At 44.6% G+C, this 25,807-nt stretch overlaps 1 protein-coding gene across 1 annotated transcript in view; it reads right to left on the minus strand.

The window, feature by feature from the left end:
* The window catches only part of LOC311244199 (membrane-associated guanylate kinase, WW and PDZ domain-containing protein 3-like), a 177,526-nt gene that overhangs the window by 101,487 nt on the left and 50,232 nt on the right, over positions 1 to 25,807 (minus strand). The window contains 2 exon segments of the mRNA XM_084333606.1: positions 13,002 to 13,118; positions 18,763 to 19,052. Coding sequence (XP_084189732.1) covers positions 13,002 to 13,118; positions 18,763 to 19,042 — 397 coding nt within the window. The 5' untranslated portion in view covers positions 19,043 to 19,052.

Consider the following 25,807-nt stretch of genomic DNA (forward strand, 5'->3'; position numbering starts at 1 on the left):
GGTTAACCCTTTCACTGCGACAATACAGAAGGTTAACCCGTTCACTGCCACACGACAAAGGGTTAACCCTTTCACTACCACACCATGGATGGTTAACCCTTTCACTCTTCTGTAGTGTGGTAGTGAAAGGGTTAAGACGCTCCCCAAATAGCTCGGTGTCATCAATTCACACATGGCACATTGTAATGAATACCATCTAAATGATCATCAGGAGTCACCCTCTAATTGTTGTGATTAGAAGACGGAGAAACAGAGAAACTAGAGTGAGTTTCAGGTAGGTCCGTCGGTCGATCGGCTATTCATTCTGGCTGCAGAGGTACACTACACAACACACACAATAACAAATTGACCTATCTCAAACTCCCGCCCTCTTTCATTGATCCTCCAATCGCATCTGTCACTTGCCCTAGGCTAGGGGACGACACTTGGCAGCCGTTGTGATTGGAGGGTTGAGAAAAGAGAGGGGGCGGGCTTTGAGATAGGTCCATTGTAGCCTATGAGAGAGTAGGAAGAGCCTACATGTGGTCCTGAAGGGGGCCTCACTGAGCCACTGTTGAAAACTCATCGCCTCCCGTCAGCTCCCGTTACCTCCAGCTGCCTCCTCGGTAGAAAACAACAAAAGTGAAAGAAAAACAAAACAAAACAAAATGTGCATAAATAAATACAAATGTGTAAAAAAAAATTTTTTTAATTAGATAAAACATTATTCATTTAATGAGGAGAATGACTCAGCATCCCGCCGACTTGCATGTATATCTACAAGTGGTCTGAAATAGGATCTGACAGCGTCCAAGCTGTCTCAGGATCAGGATAGCGTGTGTGCGTGTGCGTGTGCGTGTGCGTGTGTGTGTGTGTGTGTGCGTGTGTGTGTATATGTGTGTGTGTGTGTGTGTGTAGGTGTGTGTGTGTGTGTGTGTGTGTGTGTGTGTGCGTGTGTGTGTGTGTGTGTGTGTAGGTGTGTGTGTGTGTGTGTGTGTGTGTGTGTGTGTGTGTGTGTGTGTGTGTGTGTGTGTGTGTGTGTGTGTGTGTGTGTGTGTGTGTGTGTGTGTGTGTGTGTGTGGTTAACCCTTTTGTGGTGTGGCAGGGAAAGGTTAACCTTATGTAGTGTGGTAGTGAAAGCGTTAACCTTCTGTAGTGTAGCAGTTAAAGGGTTAACCTTCTGTGGTGTGGTAGTGAAAGGGTTCACCTTCTGTGGTGTGGTAGTGAACGGGTTAACCTTCTGTGGTGTGGTAGTGAAAGGGTTAACCGCCTGTAGTGTGGTAGTGAAAGGGTTAACCGTCTGTAGTGTGGTAGTGAAAGGGTTAACCCTTTGTCGTGTGGCCGTGAAAAAGGGTTAACCTTCTGTATTGTCCCAGTGAAAAAAGGGTTAACCCTTTGGTAGTGCAGTAGTGAAAAGGGTTAATCCACTATCATCCAACCCCATCAAATTACAAAATGGATGGATCAAAGTATTACTGCTCACTTGGGAGACACACAGCATCGCTCCGCTGCTACTCGTAGATATGACTGGGAGCCACCGCGTGTGACTCGGTAAACACAGTGCTCTCTACCAAAATAATCACAGTGGCAATAATAACATGGAATATTCACATTATGCCCCCGTTCACATGCCCCCGTTCAAGGGGGCAGAACGGTTGCCTTTTCTTTACGCCATCTTGAGAGTTTGTGAGCGGGGCGCTCTGCCCCGTCAACGGAACGAGGCATGTGGCGTGGTGGCAGCCTGTCGCACATGACCTACTTCCTGGACTAAAGGCCAGATTAGTAGCAACTCCACGCTGCCACTGCAGAGCTGAGGCTAACCGATAAGGTAGTCTGTGTGTGTTGTCCACTGCCTACGTTAAAAAAAAGAAAAACAAACCGCCGGAATAGCGTGGGCCAGAAATACATCAGACCGCATCAACGACACCAGAAGCGCTCGCGGGATGGCGTCTGCTATGACGAGGCCCCGCTTTATCCTCCAGGAGATAAGATAGTAGGCAACAGATGCACCACGACAACAACCAATTGCCTTTGGCAGCCGTTGTGCTCGATTTTATTTAGAAACATGACAATGGATCACGGAGACAGACTTTTTAACTGTAAGGAACCATGCGAATGAGGAGAGGCGGTTCCATCTGTTGCTTTAGGAACAGAACTATGAACAGAATCAGGGTTTCTGACATTTTCCCCCAGACCTTGTTCTTATCGACTGCAGGATTTGAAGACTTTTGTTGCCGTTTAATACAATGTGTGTGTACTGACTGTGGCAGGGCAATATGACGTTTATCTCTAGGCCATAACACTCGCTGAAGATTATTCTTCACAACGCGTGAAATGACAGTGGGGTCTACAATAATAGAGCGTAGTCACATGTGTTGGAACTCAACAATAATATTTACCCTTACTTTTTCCACATTTCCCCAAATTCAATATAACACCATTGAAAATGACAATTTAAAAAAAACTGATGTGAACTTAATAAATACATTTTCCATAGTCTTTCCATGGTGAGGTTATTCCTTGCAATACAACTGCATACAATGTGTAGACATGTGTATTGGCACTAAACAATATTCCTTATTTGTTGTTGTACAATTCTTGTCTAGATGTTTATGTAAATAAATAATAAAATAATAAAAAAAAAATGGTAATGGTAGCATTCTTACACTATTCTTTTCATATATACAATTCCCACCCTTTTCGGGAGCTAGAAATCACCATAAACCTGTTGTACACTTTGCCAGACTTCCCAGTTTGTTTAAGTTTGTTTATTTGTTTTTTACCCAGGGACAGTGCACATTAATAAGTTTCCACATCAATGTAAATGTGCCAGATTTTTGCTAATTAGCTCGTTTCCATCTGTAGTCCCTGCCTGCATGTGTTTATGGTGTTGGAGGAAACTGGAGTACCCAGAGGAAACCCACGCGAACACAGGGAGAACAAGTGTATCATCAAGCTCCAGTCTCACCCAGCACATCACCTCTTTCAGCTCCTTCCCTCAGGGAGGAGATACCGGTCCATAAATGCTAAGAGCTCAAGATTTATGAACAGCTTTTTCCCCCAAGCAGTCAGACTGTTAAACTCTCATTGACTGTCCCCTCACGTGCACCATGCACTTTACCATGGACTTGATAACCACTATGTTTACTGTCCATCATGCACTTTAAAATATTCTGTTATATGTACAGTGTTATGTGTTACATGTATGTTGTACTACGGTCTGTGGGAGCTGCCCTGAAATTTCGTTGTATACTTGTGTGCAATGACAATTAAAAGTCTATTCTATTCTATTCTATTCTAACATGTAAACTCCACACAGAAAGGCCCCCTGCTGGGGTTCGAACCCAGGACCTTCTTGCTGTGAGGCAGCAGTGCTGACCACTGAAACACTGTGCTGCCCCTGGTGCCCAGACCCGGACGCTGCACCCCGAGGATGTCTTTGACTTCACCATCCAGTAGGGGTGGGTACCGAATGTGTACCTTTTAGTTCCACATAATAGTTCATTGCTGCTAGAGTGGTTTGTTTAATCGTTTTTATACTTGTTATTTTGTAAAACATAAATTTGTATTGAAAGATATGTGTGTGTATATATATATATACACGTATATATTAACAAATTGTTCTAAATAAATAATAATGATAATAAATAATTTGAAGTTTGGACACATTTTTTACAACTGAGGTAGGTAGATTAAATGTTTTGAGACTAAAGTACCGAAAAAAAAGGTACCGTTGGGTACCGGTATCGATTCACAGGTACCGGTAACAGTACCGGTATATCGGTTCAAATGTGAACGGTACCAAACCCTACCATCCAGACACAGGAGCAGCCTGGAAGACAGGGCCAAGGACAGGAAGTGGGGAGAAACCTGCCACACAAATCAACCCAGTGGTGTGACAACACCGACGGTTGCTATGGAAATGCTCAAAAGGAACAGTCCTTGTGGCGTTTTCTCTCCAACACCCAGACCAGAATTACAATGTTTTGGCATGGAGGCCAGGCTTGGTGATGTGTGGATATTTAAAAAATGTTTTAATCAAATCAACACATGTATTGACAGGTGTAAGTAACAGAAATAGCTCTCCGGGGGTTTGCACCAATCAAAAGACCAATTAACACCAATGCATTAACACGAAGGCAATGTTTTTTTGCATAGCAATGTGTTATATAACGATGATGGGATGTATTCAAAGAATAATCAAATAGTTGCAGAATGGTATTACCGGAGAAACTACACAACACACTAAGGTTACACTTACAGGTGACAGCGACAAAGGAGCGGCTGGGAGGGAGACTTGAAGGGTAGCTATTATAGAGGAGACGTACAGGGCACAGCACAGCACAGCTATAGAGTCCTAGAATATATATAGAGCTATATAGAGCTATAGGGCAGACAGACAGAAATCAGAGATATAGAGGAGACTTAAAAGGTATAGAGAGCACTTAGACAGCAGAGAGGTATAGAGGACACTTAGACAGTAGAGGTATAGAGGACACTTAGACAGTAGAGGTATAGAGGACATTTAGACAGTAGAGGTATAGAGGACACTTAGACAGTAGAGGTATAGAGGACACTTAGACAGTAGAGGTATAGAGGACACTTAGACAGCAGAGAGGTATATAGGACACTTAGACAGCAGAGGTATAGAGGACACTTAGACAGTAGAGGTATAGAGAACACTTAGACAGTAGGGGTATAGAGGACACTTAGATAGCAGAGGTATAGAGGACACTTAGACAGTAGAGGTATAGAGGACACTTAGACAGTAGTGGTATAGAGGACACTTAGACAGTAGAGAGGTATAGAAGACACTTAGACAGCAGAGGTATAGAGGACACTTAGACAGTAGAGGTATAGAGGACACTTATACAGTAGAGGTATAGAGGACACTTAGACAGTAGAGGTATAGAGGACACTTAGACAGTAGAGGTATAGAGGACACTTAGACAGTAGCGGTATAGAGGACACTTAGACAGTAGAGGTATAGAGGACACTTAGACAGTAGAGGTATAGAGGACACTGAGACAGCAGAGGTATAGAGGACACTTAGACAGTAGAGGTATAGAGGACACTTAGACAGTAGAGGTATAGAGGACACTTAGACAGTAGAGGTATACAGGACACTTAGACAGTAGAGGTATAGAGGACACTTAGACAGTAGAGGTATAGAGGACACTTAGACAGTAGAGGTATAGAGGACACTTAGACAGTAGAGGTATAGAGGACACTTAGACAGTAGAGGTATAGAGGACACTTAGACAGTAGAGGTATAGAGGACGCTTAGACAGTAGAGGTATAGAGGACACTTAGACAGTAGAGGTATATAGGACACTTAGACAGTAGAGGTATAGAGGACACTTAGACAGAAGAGGTATAGAGGACACTTAGACAGTAGAGGTATAGAGGACACTTAGACAGTAGAGAGGTATAGAGGCCACTTAGACAGTAGAGGTATAGAGGACACTTAGACAGTAGAGGTATAGAGGACACTTAGACAGTAGAGGTATAGAGAACACTTAGACAGTAGAGGTATAGAGGACACTTAGACAGTAGAGGTATAGAGGACACTTAGACAGTAGAGGTATAGAGGACACTTAGACAGTAGAGGTATAGAGGACACTTAGACAGTAGAGGTATAGAGGACACTTAGACAGTAGAGAGGTATAGAGGACACTTAGACAGTAGAGAGGTATAGAGGACACTTAGACAGTAGAGGTATAGAGGACACTTAGACAGTAGAGAGGTATAGAGGACACTTAGACAGTAGAGAGGTATAGAGGACACTTAGACAGCAGAGGTATAGAGGACACTTAGACAGTAGAGGTATAGAGGACACTTAGACAGTAGAGGTATAGAGGACACTTAGACAGTAGAGGTATAGAGGACACTTAGACAGTAGAGGTATAGAGGACACTTAGACAGTAGAGGTATAGAGGACACTTAGACAGTAGAGGTATAGAGGACACTTAGACAGTAGAGGTATAAAGGACACTTAGACACACAGAGGTATAGAGGACACTTAGACAGTAGAGGTATAGAGGACACTTAGACAGTAGAGGTATAGAGAACACTTAGACAGTTGAGGTATAGAGGACACTTAGACAGTAGAGGTATAGAGGACACTTAGACAGTAGAGGTATACAAGACACTTAGACAGTAGAGGTATACAAGACACTTAGACAGTAGAGGTATAGAGGACACTTAGACAGTAGAGGTATAGAGGACACTTATACAGTAGAGGTATAGAGGACACTTAGACAGTAGAGGTATAGAGGACACTTAGACAGTAGAGGTATAGAGGACACTTAGACAGTAGAGGTATAGAGGACACTTAGACAGTAGAGGTATAGAGGACACTTAGACAGTAGAGGTATAGAGGACACTTAGACAGTAGAGGTATAGAGGACACTTAGACAGTAGAGGTATACAGGACACTTAGACAGTAGAGGTATAGAGGACACTTAGACAGCAGAGGTATAGAGGACACTTAGACAGTAGAGGTATAGAGGACACTTAGACAGTAGACGTATAGAGGACACTTAGACAGTAGAGGTATAGAGGACACTTAGACAGTAGAGGTATAGAGGACACTTAGACAGTAGAGAGGTATAGAGGACACTTAGACAGTAGAGGTATAGAGGACACTTAGACAGTAGAGGTATAGAGGACACTTAGACAGTAGAGGTATAGAGGACACTTAGACAGTAGAGGTATAGAGGACACTTAGACACACAGAGGTATAGAGGACACTTAGACAGTAGAGGTATAGAGGACACTTAGACAGTAGAGGTATAGAGGACACTTAGACAGTAGAGGTATAGAGGACACTTAGACAGCAGAGGGACACTTAGACAGCAGAGGTATAGAGGACACTTAGACAGCAGAGGGACACTTATACAGCAGAGGTATAGAGGACACTTAGACAGTAGGGGTATAGAGGACACTTAGACAGTAGAGGTATAGAGGACACTTAGACAGTAGAGGTATAGAGGACACTTAGACAGTAGAAATATAGAGGACACTTAGAGAGTAGAGGTATAGAGGACACTTAGACAGTAGAGGTATAGAGGACACTTAGACAGTAGAGGTATAGAGGACACTTAGACAGTAGAGGTATAGAGGACACTTAGACAGCAGAGGGACACTTAGACAGCAGAGGTATAGAGGACACTTAGACAGTAGAGGTATAGAGGACACTTAGACAGCAGAGGTATAGAGGACACTTAGACAGTAGAGGTATAGAGGACACTTAGACAGTAGAGGTATAGAGGACACTTAGACAGCAGAGGTATAGAGGACACTTAGACAGTAGAGGTATAGAGGACACTTAGACAGCAGAGGTATAGAGGACACTTAGACAGCAGAGGTATAGAGGACACTTAGACAGCAGAGGTATAGAGGACACTTAGACAGTAGAGGTATAGAGGACACTTAGACAGTAGAGAGGTATAGAGGACACTTAGACAGTAGAGAGGTATAGAGGACACTGAGACAGCAGAGGTATAGAGGACACTTAGACAGTAGAGGTATAGAGGACACTTAGACAGCAGAGGAATAGAGGACACTTAGACAGTAGAGGTATAGAGGACACTTAGACAGTAGAGGTATAGAGGACACTTAGCAGCAGAGGTATAGAGGACACTTAGACAGTAGAGGTATAGAGGACGCTTAGACAGCAGAGGTATAGAGGACACTTAGACAGCAGAGGAATAGAGGACACTTAGACAGCAGAGGTATAGAGGACGCTTAGACAGCAGAGGAATAGAGGACACTTAGACAGCAGAGGTATAGAGGACACTTAGACAGCAGAGGTATAGAGGACGCTTAGACAGTAGAGGTATAGAGGACACTTAGACAGCAGAGGTATAGAGGACACTTAGACAGCAGAGGTATATAGGACACTTAGGGGGCTTTCTCACTGCCATTCGGCGTCGAATCAGCTCCGCTCCGCCCTCGCTCCGTCCTTGGGTGCAAACTCCCCCCCCCCCCTCTCCCCCCTCTAGTTTGTGTACACACTGCAGTCTTGGGCGGCGGTTACACCTTTCGTATCATCTTCGTATTGTTTTCATATGCGTATCGCCGCGACGTCGTGCGCCTCGAGTCACACTTTTGTTTTTTTTTCGTTTAGGTCACCCGAGCACACTGATGTAGTACACTGCCAAAGCAGTAGGTGGCAGTAGGTGGCAAACATGAAGGCAATTTCAACCAATCAGAACGAATGTGCCAATACACTTCCTGGAAGCTCCAGCAAAGAAAATGTCAATAAGGCAGGCGCCTATTTACTCAATGCAGCAATTATTTTTCAGCAAAGCCTAATAAAAGTGCAATAAACAAAACGGATACATTCACTGTGTTCTGCCTGTCATTTGTTGATGAAACAAAACTAACATCAACACAAGTGACCACCAAGAGCGGATAGTTTAGTCTAAAAAACGATCGGTAGCATTGTTAGCTGCATGCTAACGTCAATGGAGTATGCCATTATAACAATATAGCATTGTGGCTAGAAGCTAACGTTAGCTCACGCTACTTAGCCAGCACCAAAACTGATGATATCGCGAGCTATCAGTAGTTAGATAACATTAGAGACAACGCTGTGTGTATTAACTCTTTCAGTGCCACGCCTGGTTTTCCGTTTTACCGCTTGAATGCCACCATCGGCGCCAATGTTAACGTTAATATTGCCTAATCTATGTTTTAAATTATGGCTATGTGTCTAATCTGCCCATCGCATTATCAAAGACTATTTTCCAGTCAGTGCTGTGAAGACAGATTGTTTTTTTATCGCGTCGTTTCCATTTCAGAGCAGTTAGAAAAGCCCCCGTTTTGATATAAAAAACAGCTCATTCTGGAGCATTCTATGAAAATCGTCTTTTAGTGGAATATTCCACAACGTTGATATTCGTCGGCCTTTTTATGAATCGTTTTCAAATAAACGCTAGATGATCAATATTATACGTGCACGCAAGCACATTACTGCCGCGCACTGATAATCGCTCCGTTGATTACCTCACGGAGTTTTACAGTGAAACCGAAAGAAGACATTTCACAAAACAGCTTATAACTTCATCAAACTTACTCCGATTATCCTACCACTGATAACATAGAGTCCTTACCTGACATCAGATGGTATCCAACTGGTATATTCCAATTCCTGATCACCATTCGAAAAAATCGATACGTGTATGGATCCACAGTAGATCTCTATGATCCGCGGGGATCTGAGGCTCCAGAATGAACTCTGGTAACCCCGGCTGGATCAGTGAACTGGAAAATGTGGAGTACCGGATTTTTTTCCCCATTCATTTTCATTGAGTCCATTCCAAAATCACTTATGTCATCTGGGAGACGACAGGGGGCGCTTTTTTCCACAGTGATCGTCGGCGCCCCTCGGCTATACTCGGGTAGGCTCGGGTGATGCAATAATTTTTCAGATCGCAAAAAAAAAAAAAAAAAAAAAAAATCCGAGAAATCTCGTGAGTGGCTAGCAACCACCTATAAAAAAACACGAGAAATCTCGTGAGTGGCACTGAAAGAGTTAAACAAAGGTGAATAGATGACTGGGCCATTTTGTTTAATGCTTGTTAAGTTGAAAGAGGAGCTCTGAGCTAACAGGGTCTGAATCCTGATAGCTCACGTTAGCCAGCTGCTCATGCAATCGGTAATGCTAGCAGAATGAATGGATGTAAACTTTATTTAACATATTGCATATGGGTACAATACAATACGGCTCAATACAAACAATTGTTAAGGGAATGCAGACTGTTGTAGCTTGGACTGGGGTCCTTATAACAATAACTTGACAACACATGGTAGCTGAAGCTATTTGGGACACGGAGCTGCGAGCCACGGGGCTATGTCCCAAACACACACACTGTTGTCACCGGAAGGGCACGCAGATGGTATCTACTGCGCATGGGCGTTTTCGCAACAACGGCTAGCGTGCTGACTACACGCTGTTGTCGATTCGTTTTTTTTGCGTATCTCCAAACGCAAACACAATTTTGCGTTTCAGCCGTATCCACAAAAAAACGGCAAAAAACGCATTTCTGTGTAATAGGGACATCAAACGTCGTCAAAAACGTATTAAAAAACGCCAGGAATACACTAGTCTAACCATGGCCCAGGTGCGCTCCGGGTTTTTGTTTACGGTTTGCGTTTTGAGCGTGTAAGCTGCCGTAGCGATGATGTCACGCTCTAACGTCAACACAGGAAGAGTTTTAACACACGGTGGTGGAAACTGGATGCTGATATAAAGTTTTCAAGTTTCTCAAGTTTCTTTAATAGTTGTCATACAGAAGTACAGAATACTTTTGTACAAAATGCTTCTTACTGTTGCGCTCCAGAGACTGTGCAAGACAAGATAAGTATGAAATAAAAACATAGTAAAATTAGAAGTAAAAAAAGAGGTCACAGTGTTCAGTTTAGACATATGTACAATGTTCGATGCAGAATAGACGTAGTTACCATACAATATACAATACTGTGCAGTGTACTAATATACAATACTATATAGTGCAAGGCAGAAATGGAGAAATGGGACGAGGTGCAATTTAGGTACAATTCACAGTAGGTGTACGAGTTGTAGTGCAAATCCTTTATCAATAAATATAAAGTGTAAGTGTGTTTGTGTGATCTAAAGTGTGGAGAGTGGGTGCTGCAGTGTGTTGTTTGTTTGAGTGAGTGTGTGCGTGTGGGTGTGTGTGCTGTGTGCATTTGATGGTTGTTGCATAGTGATTATTGTTCGTTTAGCGATTATTGTTCGTTTAGCAGCCTGATGGCCTGGGGATAGAAGCTTCTTCTGAGTCTTTCTGTGCTCGCCTTAAGACTCCGGTATCGCTTGCCTGACCGCAGCAGTTCAAAGAGGCAGTTGTTCGGGTGGCTCGAGTCCTTAATAATTCTCTTAGCCTTCCCCTTGCACCGCTTGATGTAAATGTTCTGGAGGGTGGGAAGCCCCCCTCCAATTGTGCGTTCGGCTGAACGTGTCACTCTTTGTAGTCTGCTACGGTCTTGTGCAGTGCTATTCCCAAACCAGGAGGTGATGTTGCCGGTCAGGATGCTCTCTATTGTACATGAGTAGAAGTTCCTAAGGATCTTCTGACTGACTTGGAACTTCCTTAGGCGCCTGAGGAAGTAGAGGCGTTGTCGTGCCTTCTTCACAACACTGTCAATGTGTGTGGTCCATGTCAAGTCCTCGGATATGTGGGCTCCGAGGTACTTGAAACTGTTCACTCTCTCAACCGGTGCCCCGTCGATGCTGAGGGGGCTGTAGTCCTTGACCCCCGACCTCCTGAAGTCCACAATCATCTCTTTTGTTTTGCTGACGTTCAGGGAGAGGCAGTTCTCCTGACACCACTGTGACAGGTTCTCTACCTCTTCCAGGTAGGCCCTTTCGTCGTTGGCAGAGATCAGGCCCACCACTACTGTGTCATCAGCAAATTTGATGATGGTGTTGTTGTTCCGCTGTGCTACGCAGTCATGTGTGTACAGGGAGTAGAGGAGGGGGCTCAGAACACAGCCCTGGGGGGCCCCTATGTTGAGCGTGATGGATGAGGAGGTGCAGTTGCCGGCTCTTACCACCTGGGGTCTGCCCGTCAGGAAGTCCAAGACCCACTGGCACAGGTCATAGTTCAAGCCCAGGTCCCTGAGCTTGGCTATGAGTTTGGAGGGGACTATGGTATTGAATGCTGAGCTGTAGTCGATGAACAGCATTCTCACATAGTTCCCCTGCCTCTTGTCCAGATGTGATGCTGCTGTGTGCAGCACATGGGCTATGGCGTCCTCAAACAAATAACCAATAAATATGAAGTTATATTTGAACCTCTGTTGTCAAGCCTTGTCAATATAACCCACCCCCTTTTCTCACGAATGGAACTGGTGTCGTGGAGTCCGCTTTGAGCGTTTTCCAGGGTTAACGCTAACGCTAAGCTAACGGCTAACGCTAGTTAGCTTAGCCTATTTATTACTAGTTAGCAGCTAACATTAGCCCATTTCTCGCGGCAATTATATTGCATGTCATTGATCTACCGGTCGATCAAGGCCGACTGGTTGGGCACCACTGGTCTATAGAAATAAATGCATTCGAACAAGAAACCAATGTAGGCCTATAGTAGACATAGCAATGGCAAAAAAATTGCCAGGCCTAATGCGAGCCAGGGAAGTGTTGTGCTTTGTAACGTGGCTTCATCTCGAAGTTTTCATCCACTGAGCCGTGAGGCTCAACATGCTTGTTTGGTTGAGGTCTGAACTCGCCAAATTGCCCATAAATATAGTTTTTGTGGATATTGTCCAGTTGTTGCTGTATGTTTTTATCTGCCCAAAATTCAAGCAAGCATGAAAGCATTTACAGTAACGACATTGTGTGTGTCAGCAAGTTGATACAGCAAGCCTCTCCCGTGTTTTGGTACAAGCTCGCACACCACGCCCCCCGCTCCCACTGGCGCGCACCCGAGACCACCTATTTCAGCGGTCCAGGTTTGGAGCGAATCAGCGTCTCCGGGGACGGGGGGAGCGCTCTCAGTAGGACGACCACACCCTTTTCTGGTGCGATCGGGCTGTGATTCGACCCCGAATGGTTAGTGAGAAAGCCCCCTTAGAGACAGTAGAGGTATAGAGGACACTTAAGACAGCAGAGGGACACTTAGACAGCAGAGGGACACTTAGACATAGGTATAGAGGGCCACTTAGACACTAGAGGTATAGAGGATACTTAGACAGCGGAGGTATAGAGGACACTTATTTAACCTTTATTTGACCAGGTAGCCACTTGAGATCAATGATCTCTTTTTCTAGCAAGACCTGGCCAAAATGGCAGCAAAACAAAAACAAACATACAAATACACAAAACACAGACGTAGACAGCAGAGGGATATAGCGGGGAGTGGCAGAACAGACGTCAGAGGTACAGTGTAATAATAATAACTTTATTTGTATAGCACTTTTCATACAGAAATTGCAGTTCAAAGTGCTTCACAGCAGTAGAAAATACAGGCATAAGCGAGTGAGTAGAAGGGACTCACAGGGTACAGCTCGGAGGTAGAGGTTTTCTCTGATGACTTGCTGAAGTTGACTGTCCACAGAGCCGGGCGTGAAGCATTTACTCAGGTACAACCTGAGGTCCTTGCACAGTGTGGAGCCTGAGGGGAGGAGGGAGGAGGAGGAGGAGGAGGAGGAGGAGGAGGAGGAGGAGGAGGAGGAGGAGGAGTGGAGAAAAAGTGAGAAAAGAAGGTGAGAGGATTCACATCACGAGTACGTTAAGGATGAACAGTCAAGCTTTCTAATCTCACACGTAATTGTCTAAGAATAAATCTACAGAAAGCTCGATCTAATATTCAAAGCTTTCCTGTGTGTCACTATTGGTTTGATTTATTAACCACGGTCATTTCTCATAGGAGCCTTTTATATTCACACACATAACACGGGCGGACACGCCTCTGCTGACATCTCCCAGTCACTTGTGCACATGGTGTACGATAATAACCCAAAGAGGTTCGCTGCATAAAACACAACAGTGAGGCTGCTTGTCACCCCGACAGGCGTGGCTGATAGCCCGAGCCTCTTATTCCTCTAGCTGATCTATTAATTTCATCTCAAGTGCTTTATAGCCTCTGATGACAGGTCACTTGCTGTTATGGATGGCCTGAGCGAGTCTCCCGCTTGTCATCGTGACAGACGACCACTCTCCCAGCGCTGCCCTGCTAGCCTCCGTTTCAACCCCCCCTACACTGCCTCTCGAAAGCCGATTGAATTTGCTGTACTATTAGAAAAACGGCACACTGTAATAAAACTTTATTAGTACAGGCAGCTGACCGCCTCCTATATGGTCACTACAGTTGGCAAAGCGCCCCGCCTCGCCTGCCGGTTCCTCAAGTGAGAAACGACGGGCTTGATTTGTGGATCAGATCGCAAAAACAGCTGGCGCCCCCCACACACGGCGATGTGCTCGGCGAGAGTGTAAAAGTTCAGACGCAGAAGACGTCAAGACGTAAAGCGTATATAAAAGAAATACGAGAGCCCCCGGAGCCCTGTGAGTTGTTTTGACGTGGCGGTGGTGGCGGGGGGAGACAGAGAGCACGCGTGGGTGGGTCAGACGTCTCTGAAATCCCTCATGCATTGGGAGAAACATGTCACGTACCACCGCCGCCTGCCGTCAAAGTGAAGCGTGACCTCGTGGCGGACCTGTGAAGGTCACAGAAGAAGACACGCGCGGGAGAAAGAAGGCGCCCGGGACGTCTACTGAGGCTTGTTATGGCTGTCAGAAGAGACGGCGGGGTGGCGACACGCTTCTGAAACTATGTGACACGTTGATGGAAGGATCCTTTGCCACTCGTTATATTCCTCTATTCTTCCGTAGCGCATTGGTGTTAGAGCCTCTGAACAATAGCCTCCCTCTGGGGACGGGATCCTGGACTTTTTGAGGAGGAGAAGGAGAAGGAGAAGGAGGAGGAGGAGGAGGAGGAGGAGGAGGAGGAGGAGGAGGAGCAGCAGCAGGCGGAGTGCATCGGTACAGAGGGCCGGAGGATCAGCTCATCCATCACTGTCCGCACTACACGCAGTCGTACTACCCAGGGAGGGCCGGCTAAGACCCCAGAATGATAATGGATCTAGCCATAGTGGAGGAACCAGGAGTAAAAGAAAAAAAAAAGGCCTCCATTTACACTCTGGTGGGACGATTTCGCTATCAATCTATAGCTAGCGAGGCCACGGGGAGCCACAACCAGGTGCCACCGTCGGTGACATATTGCTCTGTTTCGGACCTAACAGAGACATCCGTCAACCTGGTCCCCCCCGTCTATAAATACCAAGGCCCCCTTGAGGACCGCGTTGGCCCTCGGACGCCTGTCATGTGTGTCATCACAAATTCTGACCTTCTAGCCGACGTATTGACCAATCGCCTTGACATATCCAGACTAATTGACTAAAAGAGCAAATCCGGTTGTAGAACCGAACGCGAGGCTGCGGGGGTTCGGCCCGTCAGTGAGAGGCTGGTTGTTAATCAAGACAATTGTGGACGAATGCTTGGAAGCTGGTGCAAGACGTTGTTATCGGTGTGGTTCAATGGATAGACTTTAGTTAGACTGCTTATTGTCAAGATTCAAGATTCAATCGTTTTATTTCAAACCACAGTGTTAGTTTGGCTACATTTACCATTGTCCGGCAAAACAACATTTGAAAATAAATGAAATGGGAAAAGAGGAACCCCCCCCCCCAAAAGTTTAAAATAAAACAGCCAAAAACTATACACTGTTTGAAAAGGAGATGGAAGAAGCAAAGCTTATATGTTTCCATCCCCCATCAATAATTATATACTTCAGCAAGTATGACACGATTACCAATACATATAATACCATACAATTTGCAAATACTTCAACTACACACAACACAATCACACATGCACACACACACACACACACACACACACACACACACACACACACACACACACACACACACACACACTAGACTATACTCTCATGTCACCCTTCAAATCATTCTCATATAATACGTTGGTCTTCCTCCCTGGTGTATTTTGTGAACACCATCATTTTGAATTTCCTCTTTAATATATTTATGGATTGACTGGATTTGATCTCCTCCTCCAGATTATTCCACAAGGTAACTCCACACAGAGAAATACACATAGCCTTCCTGGTTAGTCTTGAAGATTGCTGTTCCAGTTTGAGTTTCCCTCTAAGGTTATATCTGGGCCCTCATGCATCAACGTGGACTTTGAACTTGACCTACTTCCACACGTAAGCACGGAATGTAGAACTAGCGTACGCACAGGGAAGTCGGCATTCATCACACGTGCGTACGCAGGCTCTATGCTCCTCCGTGTTGATGAATACCACTTTGTTCTACCGTCAATGCTCGTGCATGATTATCCATATATGGTCATGAAAATGAGGAAACACCCCCCATGGGATGTGAAATAATGGACCGACCCGAGCGGGACTCCGAGAAACTCCACGGAGAATTCACTGCTGTCGAACCAAGAAGACACTATCGCGTATTGTGGGATAAATAAAAGGCGGATTTGTAAACGGTGATGTCAGATATCAACGGCTCCCTAAGACCATTGCTGCAATTCTGCCTGGACAGCTCAAAATACTAATAAAGACTGTTCGTTGACCACTGTTTGGCGTTGGTTGTGTTGTGTGTCATTATAACCGTGCTGTACAATATGAATGCCTTTATTAGTTGTGTTCGATTGGCTATATGATTTTTAGAGGCATCTATTTTGTTGTCGGCTAATAAAGACCGCGCTGGAATATGACTGCCTTTTCCCGTGTTGTTTGATTAATACCCACGGATTAAAGTTCTCCTCAATTCTATTCCAAATCGCGATGGATCTCCCGTCAATGTTCTACCTGCTGCATGATTTCTAGAGGCATACTACTACAATCTATTTTGATGTCAGTATTGGGTAGCCTATATAAACAATATAATACGAGAGCATATACAAGAACAATGAATCTCACTGCATGTATGATGTATCCTGCCTTTCAATACATGAACTTGAATTCCATCATATAGTCTGTCCACTATCTGCATGGTGTCATTGCAATGCGTTTTCTATTCTTTCTTGTACAGTAAAAAGGGGGAAGAACACTATATTCATATGACTTATTCTGCTTACAGCTTCGAAATTCCACTTGTTTCGTTTAACGTAAAGCCTTTTAAATATAATCAAAACGTTCCCGTGTTTCGGCGGTCTGTGCGCAAAATAATAACGAGTTGAGCTTTATGATTTATGATGAATTGAAAATGGGGGACCCTGATGTAAACAGGACGAAAGTTGGTCTGCATCCCCAATTAACAATTGTATGTACTGAGCTGTACTGTACTGTACCCATTCTGCAATCTGTTAATAAACTTTTCAATCAATCAATCAATCAAGCTACGCGGAGCGCAGTCAGTCAGTAGCCTACACCCCGTATATTCCGATAACGCTATATAAACCATGAATGAATGAATGAATGAGAACTTTATTAACAGATTGCAGAATGGGTACAGTACAGTACAGCTCAATACATACAATTGTTAAGGGGATGCAGACCAGAGAAAGACTTTCGTCTTGTTTACATCAGGGTCCCCCATTTTCAATTCATCGTAACATATATGACATGCTGCATTCATTCTGAGAGAAAGATCTATTATTCCAAATGCTATTTATAGGGTTTTGACCATAATTACACTACTGTTGCTATTTTACAATGAACTATAATGAACTACGGTTCATAGAACATCCAGTGTTATTATGCACAGAAGCTCATTTCCTTGTTGTAATAATATATTCTACCACTGGGCGCGAGGTACGCCAGGTCCGAAATGTGCGTAGATGTAAGCACGAAGTCAAGTTCAAGTTGAAGTTGATGAATCCCACTCTTTGCTTAGAAATGATCGTACGCACGGGTTACGCACAGATCTGTGCGTAGAACACGTTGATGCATGAGGGCCCTGCTCTCTCACAGAACGATTTCTGTATCTTGTCAGGAAGGCTGTGGTGAATGACTCTGTACATGAACTGGGCAGTTTTGTAATCCACCAGGTCCATTAATTTCAGAACTGAAAGTTTTAAAAACAAAGAATTTGTATGTGCTTTGTAGCTCTCATTTGTTACAATCCTAATTGCTCTTTTTTGGAGCATAACCAAAGGAAGTAGGTTGGTTTCATAGGTATTTCCCCACACCTCAACACAATAATTCAAATATGGAAGGACCAAAGCATTATATAAGATAACAGAAGATTGTTGGTTCAGCCAATACCTTGACCTCCACATAATACCCACACTCTTTGAAATCTTTGTTCTTACATGGCTTATGTGAGGCTTCCAACAAATTTTTTTCATTTATGATCACTCCTAAAAAAATTGTGATGTTGAAGGTAGAGCTGAAGACTGAAGACTGAAGACTGATAGTGGTAACAGTGACCAGTGAGCTGTTGTATAACTGTTATTAATAGTAGGATAGTCAAAACAGTCTCTTTATTTCACACTTTATTTATTCCAATCCCGTATTTATTAAGATAAGATAAGATATTCCTTTATTGATCCCCTTGGGGAAATTCAGGCATCATAGCAGCATGGGAGAGGGGGGAGGGGAGGTACAGGTATGGGCAGGGTAATAGTAGAAAAATATAAATATAGGCAATGAAATTATGTAGTACAGATACAAATGTACACATTATTACCACACAATCTGCCTTATTTAGCAAACAACAAAATACACAAACATTTGTATGGGTAGATTTTCAAATATACACAATCAAACAAAACGTTACTTCCAATTTGATTATAATGAATCTTTGGAAACAGTAAACAATGGCCCGCAATCTCCTCAACTTTCTTTACACACGCGGACAGGTTGATTTGATTTGATTTGATCTTTATTTATCTCGAACAACCATAAACACACAATAACAAAAAATAACAAAAACTAAAAATCAAATAAAAAAAACGAAATAAAATACAAATACAAATCAAATAAAATATATCTTCCTAGACATGGAAGCAATTGTCAACATAGCTCAAGACAAAATTGTTTTGTTCGAGAAGGGACAGAAAGAAGCAAAGCTTATCTGGTCCTGCCCCTTCCTTACAATATCATATTAATATGTAATAATCTATCAATATCAGTATCCACTACAGCAAAAGATAAATTATTACAAAAATACTAGTTCACGTTATTTTCAAGCTCCTCTAACTTATACTTGTTATACTTATACAAAGATTGACAAACGAGGCCCCCCTCCCCCGCAAACCCGCCGACCGGATCCTACCTGGCGACACGGTCTTGACGCGGATGGGGTGCGGGCACGAGTTCAGGACCCCGCGCACATCTCCCACCGTCATGCCCAGCACGGGTGTCCCGCCGACCTCCAGGATGACGACCCCCACCGCGAGCCCGCCCCCGGGGGCGGAGGTGATGAACGGGAACTCTCCGTAGTCCGCCCCTCCCCCGACAGCCACGCCCAGGTCCCCCGAGGGCCCCAGGAGGGGCACGAAGCCCTCCTGCACCTTGGACCGCCAGTGCAGCTTCTTTATCGCCGTCTTAGACATGGCGAACGAGCTAAGGGGGAGAGAGAGGGGAGAGGGTTAATGGAGGATGAGTGGGATGGGGGGGGGGGGGTGGGGGGGGGGGAATGTTGCTGACATCGTGTGAGAAAGGTGAGACACCACAAGCCCTGAGGCGGAACGCTCCTCTGCTGTGTTGCCTGTACGCGAGGTGTTAACGCGTTAACCCTTCACTACCAAACTACAGAAGGTTAACCTTTCACTGCCACACGACAAAGGTCTAACCCTTTCACTACCACACTACAGAAGGTTAACCCTTTCACTACCACACTACAGACGGTTAACCCTTTCACTACCACACTACAGAAGGTTAACCCTTTCACTACCACACTACAGAAGGTTAACCCTTTCACTGCCACACGACAAAGGTTTAACCCTTTCACTACCACACTACAGACGGTTAACCCTTTCACTGCCACACGACAAAGGTTTAACCTTTTCACTACCACACTACCAAAGGGTTAACCCATTCACTGCAACAATACAGAATGTTAACCCTTTCACTGCCACGGTCAAAGGTGTAACCCTTTCACTACCACACTACAGAAGGTTAACCCTTTCACTATCACACTACCAAGGGGTTAACCCAGTGGTGCCCAACCAGTCGATCGTGATCGACAGGTAGATCGCGGGCTGATTTCAAGTAGATCTCGATTAATACAATTTGATTATTAAATTTTTTTTTTTTTTTTTTTTGCTAAATCAACTCTTCCTCTCCTTGTTAACTACAACAAGCAATGCTGTTTGTTATTTAAGATGAGGTCGGACTCTGCACTGACAGATTTGTGTTCATTATGCTGCTTTTATAAAGCCTCAAATGACGGCTTACAATATACAATTTTGGCTGGTAGCTCTCGGCTAGGTGGTAAATGAAAAAGTAGATCTTGGTTCAAAAAAGGTTAGGCACCCCTGCCCATTCACTGCGACAATACAGAAGGTTAACCCTTTCACTGCCACGTGACAAAGCGTTAACCCTTTCACTGCCACACTACAGGTTAACCCTTTCACTACCACGCTACCAAAGGGTTAACCCTTTCACTGTGACAATACAGACGGTTAAGTCTGTAAGAGGCATCGAGAGCACGAGAGCACAAGAGCCTGAAAATCAGGATTTACAAGGAAAATAGGTGTGTGTGTGTGTTATGCCAACACACGGTACAGTACACTGTGTCACTAGCCAGCCACCAGCTGTCCCAACAGAAATCACTAGACGGACGACACCTCTCCGGGTTCATTCCTGACTGATATTGTTATGTATTCATTCACATAAACATGCGGCGTCGGTCACGCATTCCACTACGTCTTCGTTCTCGTGGGAAAATAATCTTGGCCCGCAATGCTTTCGCGGAAAACAAGGGTTCCCACAGACATTGCAAAATGAAATTCAAGGACTTTCGAGTACTTTCCTAAGCAATTTTTTTTTTTCATTTTAACCCTTTCACTGCCACGCAACAAAGGGTTAACCCTTTCACTACCACACTACAGAAGGATAACCCTTTACTATCACACTACAGACGGAACCGTCTGTAGTGTGATAGTAAAGGGTTAACCTTCTGTAGTGTTGTAGTGAAAGGGTTAAAATGGCATTTAAAAGGATACAATTCACTTTTAAATGCTGTTTTTTAAAGAAAAAAAATCTGATCCAATATTTATGGCTTAAAACCAATTTCCGACAATTAGTTACACTTTAAATAAAAAAGATTATATTTCTTGATTCAGAAAAATGTTATCATGGATGAACAAAACATTCAATGCAAATGGTTGATTTGAATTTCAAGGACTTTTTAAGCACCTTGTAAAATAAATTGCTGTTTTCAAGGAATTCCAGGCCTTGACTTTTTTGTGTGTAAAAAAATCAAGCACTTTAAGCACTTCAAGGACCTTGTGTGCGAACCCTGGGAAAAGGGTGCGGGGAAAAACACAAGATTAAGAGGCTACCGGTTAACTATCATGACAGGTCTGAACTCTGAACTCTTGTGGTATAGAGACACAGTGGGGGGATCACTCAATGATTCATACGTCTGCCTTGCCCCATATCGTAACTTGCATAAATATGGAATTATGAACCCTTTCCTCGGCGTTGAACAATTAGCCCCTATCGAGTCTCCCGCTGTGTCAGCATCTGCCTGATGGCGTCGTCGTAGTAACCCGTCGTCAGGGTGAATAATGTCAAGGCAAACCACCGCGTCACTGTGAGAGTTTCACAGAGAGCGGCATATACAGTAGTTTAGATTAGATTTGATTCAAATGTTTTGTCATCATACAGCACAAGCAGGGCCGCCGCTAGGGGTGTGCGAGCAGTGCGACCACAATGGGCCTCGCGCTCCTAGGGCCTCGCGAGAAGAAGAGGAGAAGATTTTTTTTTTTTTTTTTTTTTATATAAAAATACAAATAAATATAATGTTAACAATCACTTTCCATCACAGACCGAAAATCTAGTTTTGCTTACAGGTGTCTAATGTGACTTACATCCATGCTTATATATTTCACATTACACTCCTCACTATGCCTGCGACAGGCAGCGTGATGCGTGCGTCGTCTATCTGAAGCGGCGCGCATATAAAAAGCTGCCATTAAGCGCTGGCACGTGGACTGGTGGCAGTGGTGGTCACTCACAGGTGTGTAGAGTAAGGTGGATGACTGAGTCAGAGTGGTGCTAAATATTTTTTAACACAATGTCGACGAGAGAACGCGATAACGGGTGGAAATTCGGCTCCAGGAATTTACAACGAAAGAAGGCAAAGAAAAAAGAAGTGTTCAATAACTCGATGAGAGGTTTGTTGGATACATTTATCACAAAAAACAGCGACCCGACCGAAGCAGCCACAGCCACAGCAGGGCCTCGTGGGAGGAAGAAGCTAGCAGCACCAGGGCTGCCCCCAGCCCCATGGAATACTTAGTTATTGCGACGCTGAATTCAGTATGCAGTAAAGGAATATAGCATCAGCCAATGGACATATCGATCTACCAGATGGCGATCAATAACTGGGACATCCTTTTTGGAATCAACATTATACCGGACGGGCACCGCCAGGACGGACGTTTCCATATGGAATGCATAGAGAAGTGCCCACGTGGCCTGGTTGATTCAACGTCAAGGTGAGACCGAGGCGGAGGGACATACACACATCAGGAGGACGCGGACAGTCAACTCAAGGAAAGTGCAATTTGTGCAATTTAAACGCTAATGTTTTCTGAGTGGAATCGCCGTATTCTACAGTGCTAGGAATCGCTAGTGGGAGCTAACTGGCTAAGTGGCTCTGCTGCTACTGCTAGCCACCCGAGTGCTAACACACTGCTAGCGGCACTAGCCAACCAAGTGCGTCTGCATATTTCTCTCATGATGAATTGAAGCTAACAAGGTATCAGGTGAGACTAGTCATTTAATAAGCTAACGTTATGATACAGAAGGCTAACGTTATGATACAGAAGGCTAACGTTATGATACAGAAAGCTAACGTTATGATGCAGAAAGCTAACGTTATGATACAGAAAGCTAACGTTATGATGCAGAAAGCTAACGTTATGATACAGAAAGCTAACGTTATGATGCAGAAAGCTAACTGGCTAAGTGGCTCTGCTGCTACTGCTAGTCACCCGAGTGCTAACACACTGCTAGCGGTGCTAGCCAACCAAGTGCGTCTGCATATTTCTCTCATGATGAATTGAAGCTAACAAGGTATTAGGTGAGACTAGTCATTTAACACTTTGGCAACCACAGTCTTGCAGCGATTTATGCCTCAGAGGACAGAAGTTTGTTTACAAACTGATGTACTTTCTAAGAGCTATATATATAATTTATAGTATTGCTATCTGTCCATTCTCATTGTCACTTGAGTGCATAAACCGTGCCTTCATAATGGCTTAAAGAAAATAAAAATCCATCGGTTGGTTGTCATTTTATAGCGTCGTGAATATAAGGTTTATCACGCTTTTCGTCTCGTCTTTTTTCCAGGAAGCTAGATAATAGGCTAAACGTTGGCGCTGTTATATCAAACGCCATTTCTGCTGTATATATACAAATGAAATAAAACAAACTGCGTAGCATCCGGACTATTACAGAGCATCTATGGATGAAATGGGGGTGGCGGGGAACGCCGATTAGTATTATTGATTAGCAATACAGTGTGCGTTCAGGTAGCCAATGTCAGTGATCGATCACGTTAGGTTTTAAAACAATGTCCAATCCAGCTGTAATTTGGGGGAATAGTATCCTACCGTCAGGCCATGTGATCGCCGGCAGCATTTCTTCATTAGTCATCGGATTCTGGTAGATCGATATGTCCATTGGCTAATCATAAATCCCATTATTCCAGGCTGAAATATGCGTTCGGTAACGGGATCAAAGATGGAGGGTCTTCGTTTGGAATCGAGGCTCATATGATCCGCCCACAGACTGTAAAAGAATTTTTTTTTACAATCGCCCTCAATGATACTGCAGTGGAGCGATGGCGCCCCTAAGCGGATCTGGCCGGTATTGCATGTTTCGAAAATCAAATATGTGGGTAGGTCATGCATCTCGATTGCGGACGTTAATAGCATTATAAATATGGAATAAAACAATAACAACTTGCCACGGCTATATACGTGGCTCTGGTCCACAACGCATGGCACCGAAACACGTATATATACGTGTGTTAATAAGCTAACGTTATGATGCAGAAAGCTAACGTTATGATACAGAAGGCTAACGTTATGATGCAGAAAGCTAACAAGGTATCAGGTGAGACTAGCTAACGTTATGATGCAGAAAGCTAACGTTATGATACAGAAGGCTAACGTTATGATGCAGAAAGCTAACAAGGTATCAGGTGAGACTAGCTAACGTTATGATGCAGAAAGCTAACGTTATGATACAGAAAGCTAACGTTATGATACATAAAGCTAACAAGGTTGTCATTCGAGAGACGTGTCATTTAATAAGCTCAACTATTTAATTTAATAAGCTCCCAGTCTGTGTTTAGCTCAGCCAGGGGGGATGGAGACTGCCAGCTACTGCTAGCTGACGTTACTTTCTGTCAGACTTGGGTGTGTTCCACAGCTGCAATTTTTTATTACATTGACTGTATACCCAGCCTCGGGCAGCGCTATTATTTAAGAATACGTTGACTGTATACCCAGCCTCGGGCAGCGCTATTATTTAAGAATATGTTGACTGTATACCCAGCCTCGGGCAGCGCTACCCGGGCCATCACTACCCTGGCCATCGCTACCCTGGCCATCGCTACCCTCGCTACCCTGGCCATCGCTACCCTCGCTACCCTGGCCATCGCTACCCGGGCCATCACTACCCTGGCCATCGCTACCCTCGCTACCCTGGCCATCGCTACCCTCGCTACCCTGGCCATCACTACCCTGGCCATCACTACCCTGGCCATCACTACCCTGGCCATCACTACCCTGGCCATCACTACCCTGGCCATCACTACCCTGGCCATCACTACCCTGGCCATCACTACCCTGGCCATCGCTACCCTGGCCATCACTACCCTGGCCATCACTACCCTGGCCATCGCTACCCTGGCCATCACTACCCTGGCCATCACTACCCTGGCCATCACTACCCTGGCCATCGCTACCCTGGCCATCACTACCCTCGCTACCCTGGCCATCGCTACCCTGGCCATCACTACCCTGGCCATCACTACCCTGGCCATCACTACCCTGGCCATCACTACCCTGGCCATCACTACCCTGACCATCACTACCCTGACCATCACTACCCTCGCTACCCTGGCCATCACTACCCTGGCCATCACTACCCTGGCCATCACTACCCTCGCTACCCTGGCCATCACTACCCTGGCCATCACTACCCTGGCCATCACTACCCTCGCTACCCTGACCATCACTACCCTGGCCATCGCTACCCTCGCTACCCTGGCCATCACTACCCTGGCCATCGCTACCCTCACCATCACTACCCTGGCCATCACTACCCTCGCTACCCTGGCCATCACACCCGGGCCATCGCTACCCTCGCTACCCTGGCCATCACTAGTACCCCCCCCTCCCCATGCTGCTATGCCCTAGGTTACAGCAAAATAAGCCTAGATCTCTAAAGAATGGCACAAGAGAGTAGAGAGAGTGCGAGAGGGGGGTAGTGTGTGTAGATAGATATGTCTGGGAGTGAAGGCTATGTGTATGTGATTGTGCCTGTGTGTGTTAGAAAGAGAGAGAGAGAGAGAGAGAGAGAGAGAGAGAGAGAGAGAGAGAGAGAGGAGAGAGAGAGAGAGAGAGAGAGAGAGAGAGAGAGAGAGAGAGAGAGTCGAAATGGTAACACCGTTCAGAAGCCAACCTTGGTTTGACAATAGTATGTTATCATAATAAAACCCATGTAATGTAATATAAGATAAGATAATATAAGATATTCCTTTATTGATCCCTTGGGGAAATTCGAGCGTCATGGCAACATGGGGAGAGGGAGTAGAATAGTAGAAGAAATACATACATATAGGCATATGGACATAATATAGACAATAGAATTAGATCTGAATATAAAATATGAGAAAAATATGAGAAAGAAAAATATTCATAAAATATTTATAGAAAAGGCACTTAATAAGATAACCTTGAACAAGCACAGTGTTCCTCCCTCATGGCCACTAACTCGCTTTATCTGCAGATTAATTGAGTCCAGGAGCAATTAACTATAATCACGTCATATCACATATCACCCCCCTCCCCCTCTGGGTTCATCCCACCAGCAGCCCCCCCCCCCCCCCCCATGGGTTCATCCCCCAGCAGGAC

The sequence above is a fragment of the Notolepis coatsorum genome (genome assembly GCF_963971535.1).
Source record: "Notolepis coatsorum genome assembly, chromosome: 17".
Classification (NCBI taxonomy): domain Eukaryota; kingdom Metazoa; phylum Chordata; class Actinopteri; order Aulopiformes; family Paralepididae; genus Notolepis; species Notolepis coatsorum.